Below are 7,316 nucleotides of genomic sequence, written 5' to 3'. Positions count from 1 at the left end.
GTTTTCACGTAGTGAACATCAACATTATGCTATATCTATCTATATAACCTTTTAGTCATTCATGGTCAAAATTTAAAATAGTTTTTCAATTAAACAAGACAAATGGACTTAGTTTTAGGATTGGAGGAGGTAGTAGTATTTGTCAAGAAAGGACACACAATGCACAATTGGCAAGCCAAGAATATCAGGCTGGTTAGAGATGTGGTGAGTATGGTCCACCTAATCTCTGTATCAAAATGCATGGGTTATGTATATGTAGATATTTAAATAAATGCATTATATCCTTGCTACCTAAAACTATATATACCCACGATCTCGATCTGTATAAGTATCAATGTATACATAATATATATTATGTATCAATGTATACATAATATATATTATATCTTATTGTAGAGATAGAATTTGCCGGTGCACTAGTTACTGTTGTCATTAGTGGCAATGCATGCATCCATATAAATATGGTTATACGATAAAAGATCTGACCAATCTTTTTATTAATCATCTCACTTTCAAAAAAGTCAACCAATTTTAAATTTGATGAAATTTATTAAAAAGATCCATTTATGATACTGAATAAGTATTATGACATTAACCATGCAATATATTACTCCCCCCGTTCCTTAATATAAGCCATATAGTTTTTAGCACCAATATTAACGCACGGCTTGAGGAAGGATGTGAGACCGAGAAAAAAAAAGGAAAATCAGGCCATCTTCTCTGTCCCAATCAGATTACTTCCTAAATCTAAGGTATTGGTTGGGGCATGTGCTATGTACGGTGGGAAGGTTTCCAAACTAATCGGCGTAGGAGCTGATACGTACCTATGTTTTGGAATTTTCTTTAGAAATCTATATGGCTTATATTAAGGAACGGAGAGAGTATTATAGTAAACTGATTTGAAAAAAAATATTTATATTATTTTTGTAAACTTAGTCAAACTTAAAATCAATTGTCTTCTTGAAAACCGACACGTATATTTTTCTTTTTAGGATGGGGGTGAGTGATTTAAGCATGAAACTAGTTAAGAAGGAACAACAACCGAGAGGCATACAAAACTTGCCAAAGCAGCTCAACTTCGTCGTTGAACCGAGACTTTGAGTATATGCATGGCTTTTTAGTCTTTCGGATCTCTCCTCCCTTGCCTTCTCAAAACAGACGCTGACACTCTCATGCAAGGCTAGGCGGCTAGCACGCACACTCACCTTATTTCATTCTGCTGTATCCATTAACACGATCTTAATAAATAAAGTTCCACGTCTCTTGACCACCTAGAGCGTCGTTAAGATGTTGTTGTATTAAGCTTTTTCTCTATCTTAATACAGAGACGTGTAAACCTTTTACGTGACTCACAGAAAAGTAATAAATAAATGTTCCCTCTTCCTTAAGAAAATTATAAGCAAAGGTATCCTAGGCATCATATAATATTAATATCTATATAAACATGGAGTGCACGCACAACATAAATGCAGCTGTATCTCTCGGCGTGTCACTCTCTAAGGCCCCGTTTAGTTCCCAAAAAATTTTGCATAGTACCCGTCACATCAAATCTTGCGGCACATGCATGGAGTACTAAATGTAGATGAAAAAAAAACTAATTGCACAGTTGGACGAGAAATCGCGAGACGAAACTTTTGAACCTAATTAGTCCATAATTAGACACTAATTACCAAATAAAAACGAAAGTGCTACAGTGCCCAAAACCCAAAAATTTTTGGATCTAAACACACCCTAACTAGAACTACATCCATCCTGTCTATCTAGTACACACTCTGTCCGCGTCCGTACGATCATGGAGATAGGGCTACGTTTGCAAGGCATCCAAAAAGTCAACCCAAGTAGCATAACTCTGGTCTCTCACGTACCATTGTCAGCGCGAGCGCATGCGGCCACGTGTCCACTCTCGCGCCTTCAAAACCACACACCCTCCCCTTCGTCTCGATCCACAGTACGTCCACACACACTCCACACCACCGCTACCTCCTCCTACCTCTTCTCGCTCTTGTAGTCTTGTTTCTTGCAGCCTGAAGGTAACCGAGCAGCAGCAGCGGGGCGGCGAGGATGGGACGTTGTTCCCAGTCCCAGCAGCGCCGCGGCGGGCGTTCCGCTACGGCGGCAACAGGCGCGCATCGGCCGCACAAGGACCTGGGCTGGACGGGCGTGCGGGAGCGGCTCTGGGGCGGGTGGGCGGCGGAGATCCGCATCCCGCGGACCCGGTCCAGGCTGTGGGTCGGCAGGTTCCAGCACGCCCTGCAGGCGGCGCTGGCCTACGACGCCGCCATGTTCTGCTTCTACGGCGAGCGCCTCCCCAGCCAGCGCAAGTTCAATTTCCCCGGCGCGCCGCGCCCCGCCATCCCCGAGCACATCCGCGTCCAGCTCACCGTCGCCAACATCAAGGAGATCGCGGCGGACTACGGTCGAAGCTGCGCCGGCCTCTTCTTTGCTGCGCCGGTTCAGCTGTGCCCTACACCACCAGCTGCACCCCCGGCACCACTGACACCACCTCTGATGGTGCCAGCGCCGGCGCCGGCGCCGGTTACTCATGGTGCTGCCGCCGCCAGCGCTGAAGCAATGACCTCCACAACAACTGATGTCCATGCTGCTGGCAACGCCGGGAACCGTGTGGATGGAGAATTCATGGCAAGTACTGACTGCCTGCTCTCCTGCAACCCAGATGATTTCGTCGGGGTTTCAGACATCGACGACGTGGACCTCTTTATCGGCCAGAACTGATCAATCAATCCTGCTTGCTAGCTGCATGTGCCACTGTGTGTGTGTGAAGCTGGCCGATCAAGAAGACTAGATCATCTGGTTATATATGCGTGCAATAAATCACTACAACTTTGTAGTCTCTGTCATCAGTGTGTGCAAAATGTATTATGTATGCAGTATGCGACAAGTTCTTGAAATGAGAGCTGGTTTATGTACTGTATATATTTTCAATGGTGAAGTGCTATGATACACAGGTTGTTGATTGCAGAAAGTATTTGGTGTTTAGATGCAAATTTTGTGGAAACACAGCGAAAGAAAAGGAGCGAAAATGGTATAACACAAACTTTGATATTTGACATCCGAAAGTGGAATTGTTCAAGAGTCATGATCCCTAGGATTACAACTTTAAGCAGTAGAGCACACAATTATGTAGCTGTGTGCTTCTTGCTAGAAAAGGCTCCAAGTATTATTTTCAAGGTTTTGTATCAACTCGAAGTAATGCATTGTCTAAAAATTTAATTAAATACTCCTTTATCATAAAAAGAGCACGCAATTCTACGGATCTTGAAGGGTGGACTTGAATATTAATCAGTAGTTATTTGTGCTCACCATGTATGTCTAAGAACTAATGCATGTAAAAAACAAATGTTTGATTCAAATGCTATATATAATGATAATTCTTATCACCAAAAATTTTCAACAGTTTCTTGTTAAGAAACATGAGGAAAAAGGAAATAAGGATTTTGTGCGTTCCTTTCATGTTAAAAACTAGAAATAAACTCAACTTTGGACTGTTTCCATATATATCACATCAGTACAAAAAAGTTAACTTTATCCAAAGGACTTTACCATTCAAGACGGTTGCGTAATCCCTGTCATGAACCTATCGCCTATGATCACCGACACTATAAAGTTCAAGGTTATGTGACAGTTATATGTAACGACATTAGAAGGACTTCTATTCCTATTCCTTGAAAGCGCACGCTCGTAGTTCGTTGGAGGAGCTCGATCAGAGGAAGCCGTAACCGTTGTAGGAATCAGTTCCTTGTGGAGAGAAAGGGGGTTCTCCCTTGGGGCATGCTTTGTTTAGGTCCCGAAAATTGACACATATGTGTATCCGACCATTCTTCTTCTTGACCGGAACGACATTGGAGGAGAGCCCGGATGCAGAGAAGGATGATGTATCCTTATCTTTGACACTATATTTTTGAGGTTTGGCGATGGTTATTATGCTATAACATTAGAAATTCTCGATATCTCTTATAGAATAGTTTGGATTGGAAAATTTAAATTAAATATATATGAAGCTATAAACTATAGTGTGTACACAGCAACTAATATTCTAATAAGTACTACAATAATAATATATATCAGTTATGGTGTAGATCAAAAGGGGCTAGAAGACAACTTAATTATAACTATCATGTGTCAAACACAACGCCCACTGCATTATGCTCCAGCCTCTGGTTTTGCGAGACCTTCTTATCGTATTAGTAAATCCTTTACATCTACCAGTGGCTTACAAACATCTCCATCCTGCATATCGGCATAGAAAAAGAATAAGAAATGTTATTCCTAACATCATGTAACGAATCCGTTGTAGTCTAGCTGGTTAGGATACTCGGCTCTCACCCGAGAGACCCGGGTTCGAGTCCCGGCAACGAAATTTTTTAATTTCTAGTTACAATTATTTTTGTGCTGTTGAACTTGAATCCCGGCAACGGAACTTTTTAGCTGCTACTATTATCGATTTTTTTGTTGATCATTTATTCTCGCGCGGATTAGCTGTGTAAAGTAGTTAGAATTATCTCAGTCTTTTTGTATTGCAATTAGCTGTGTAAAGTAGTTAGAATTATCTCAGTCTTTGTAAAGTAGTTTATCGAATAAATAAAGGTAATAGTAAATAGAATAACGATGTCAGGCAAGCATCTCAACGGCACTGACGGTACTAGGAGCGCCCCTTATCACGTTGATACTCCATCTTAAAAAAAAATATACTCCCTCCATTTTAAATTATTGGTTGCTTTGACTTTTTTTTCTACGTCTATTTTTCTATGCTTCTAAATATAATAGTATGTTTAGATACATAGCAAAATGGATGAACCAAAAAAATCAAAACGATTTATAATTTGGAATGGATGGAGTATAATCTAAAATAAACGTCAAATAATATAAAATTCGATCAGATATATGTAAAATATAATAATATTTATCATATAATAAGTATCATTATATTTATTGTTTGCCTTTAACTAGACCTATAATTATATCTTAGATAGACTAGTATACATGCATATGTGTTGCAATAGAATGTACATCTATTCCAATATATTTTATAATTAGACTCTGTACTGCGAATGGATGTACTCTATTTAACTCCTATAAGCACAAGTCATGAGTTTGGATCACAGATCAGACAATAACCAATTAGGACTCTTATCTTTAATTTGTACTACTAATCCTAGTAAAATCGGCCAAGACTCGTTTGCCCAATGGAGTGGAACGACAGACGGGCTCAGGAAAGAGCGAAAGACAAAAATTTGGGGAGAGAAATTTTCGCTTTTTAATATTACTAGCAAATGTACCTATACATTGCAATAGAACCCAATACATCTTAGAATCGGACTTCGGATCATCGCTGGACGCGACTTGTTATAACTCATATGAAGTATAGGTTGTGAGTCCGGGACATGGACGGCGTGAGAACATTTTGAGAAGTAAAAATAGATGGAAGAAGAAATTTTCGCTCTTTAATGTTAGGTATATAGACTAGCAAGCATGCACATATGATGCAACAGGATGTATAATTTATTGTGTGGTGCTCGTGCCAATTATAATAAACTTGTCATTTTTGTTGGGTTTGATTGGGCTTGGCCAACCTTAAATCAAATAAATCCTAATGCCCCTAATAAATGTTAGTGCAATAAATGATTAATCCTATATGAAAAATTGATAGAAGATTGACTCAATTTAAATAGGGCCGGAAGACGAGCCACATGTAAATGGACTTGTGCAGCCAGGTCATGACATGAGTGGGTGCAACGCCAAAGAAGATTTTGTATCTCCAAACTCATAGTAGGAAAGGTGAACGAGAGACAAAGAGGAGTGATAGTTGGAGAAATTGGGAAAACTGAGATACGGAAGAAAAAAAATCGATCTTTAATATTATTATATTCTATTAGTAGATATGATATAGATATGGATTATTATATAATAACTAAAATAATTTAGAGATAGATGGCGAAGAAAGAGTAAGAACGAGGTGGAAGAATTTTTAATATTAAATAAAGATATATAGATATAAATGGTTTATTTATAATGTTTTTATATATTACATAAGTATAGATATAGATATAGATATAGATATAGTGTATCCCATACGCAGATGCTGACGAGACGTCAACAACGATGAGGCAAGCCATTGTAGATTTCTATCTAGTCGGGTACAGTCGAGGAGAAGGCAAGGTAAACTTAAGTTGTTCTAACTTGTATGAAGTATGGGTGGTGAGTTCGGATCATACAGGACACAGACGGCAGGAGGGCATTTTGGAAGTAAAAAATGGAAGAAAACTTTTTCGCTTTAATATTACGCATAGACTAGCAGATATGCATATAGAATGCAACGGGATGTATAATTTATTGTGTGGTGTTGGTGCTAATGATAATGAGTTTGTTATTTTTTTGGGTTTGATTCAAATAAATCCCAACGCTTAAATGTTAGTGCAATAAATGATTAATCCAATATGGAAAATTGACAGGAGATTGACTCAATTTAAATAGGGGTGGAAGGGGAGCCACACATAAATGACCTTGTGCAGCCAGGCCGTGACATGAGTGGGCGCAATGCTTTTATAGCTCCAAAGTCAAAGTAGGAAAAGTAACCGAGAGATAAAGAGGAGTGATAGTCGGACAACAGGGGAAAAGTTAGATATGGAAGAAAATATTTGAATTTTAATATAGATATAGATTGCTCCAAAATAACTATAATAATTTAGAGATAAACGGTGAAGAAAGAGTAAGAGGTGGTAGAATTTTTAACATTAAATAAAGATATGTACACATAATTAGTTTATTTATAATTTTTTATATATTATATAAATAAATATAAATATAGATATAGATAGATTTAGTGTGGCCATTCTAGATTTGTATCTAGTCGGGTACAGCCGAGGAGAAGGCAAGGCAAACGTAAGCTGCTGGCGCTAGCAGTACGTGCATGTTTGCGAAAGTCAGAGGCCTGTGTCGGCCTGTCGGGCCGGCCGACCAAGGTCCTCCTCGGCCGTCGCCACGCACGCGTGTTCGGTGCACGACAGGACGCAGAGTGCCCCACGCAACATCTCTTGCTCTACGAATTCTGCACCAGAAGCCGGGCTACTGGATCTGCCACGTCGCCCGTTAGTCTTCTGGCCGTCCGATCAGGCGAGGACACAAGCTGAACCGTCCGATCCGAGCCTAGCGGGCCGCGCCGCCGTCCGCCATCGCCGTCTGATGCCACCCCCTCCGCCGGGCGCCAGCCTGCTCACGCGCTGCCAGTTCGTGCCCCCTCCACGACCGTACTCCCCTAAGGCGCCACCTCGGCGGCGGCAGGCGGTCCCCATGTGGCG

The 7,316-nt window shown here is 40.4% G+C and overlaps 1 protein-coding gene and 1 non-coding gene across 2 annotated transcripts; both read left to right on the top strand.

Moving 5' to 3' along the window:
* The first annotated feature begins 2,061 nt into the window (after positions 1 to 2,061).
* On the top strand, positions 2,062 to 2,733 carry LOC136469475 (ethylene-responsive transcription factor ERF015-like). Its single transcript, XM_066467658.1, has one exon. The coding sequence runs from the start codon at positions 2,062 to 2,064 to the stop codon at positions 2,731 to 2,733; it is 672 nt and encodes a 223-aa protein (XP_066323755.1).
* A 1,572-nt stretch (positions 2,734 to 4,305) lies between these two features.
* Positions 4,306 to 4,378, top strand: TRNAE-CUC (transfer RNA glutamic acid (anticodon CUC)). The gene has a single exon. It is a non-coding gene; the product is annotated as a tRNA-Glu (tRNA).
* Positions 4,379 to 7,316: the final 2,938 nt, after the last annotated feature.

Source organism: Miscanthus floridulus, chromosome 8, assembly GCF_019320115.1.
Source record: "Miscanthus floridulus cultivar M001 chromosome 8, ASM1932011v1, whole genome shotgun sequence".
In the NCBI taxonomy this organism is placed as follows: Eukaryota; Viridiplantae; Streptophyta; class Magnoliopsida; order Poales; family Poaceae; genus Miscanthus; species Miscanthus floridulus.
This window is presented reverse-complemented; position numbering and strand designations above follow the sequence as displayed.

What these genes read in the sequence shown, in the direction of transcription:
- LOC136469475 (XM_066467658.1), top strand. Translation starts at nt 2,062, where the DNA reads ATGGGACGTTGTTCCCAGTCCCAGCAGCGCCGCGGCGGGCGTTCCGCT.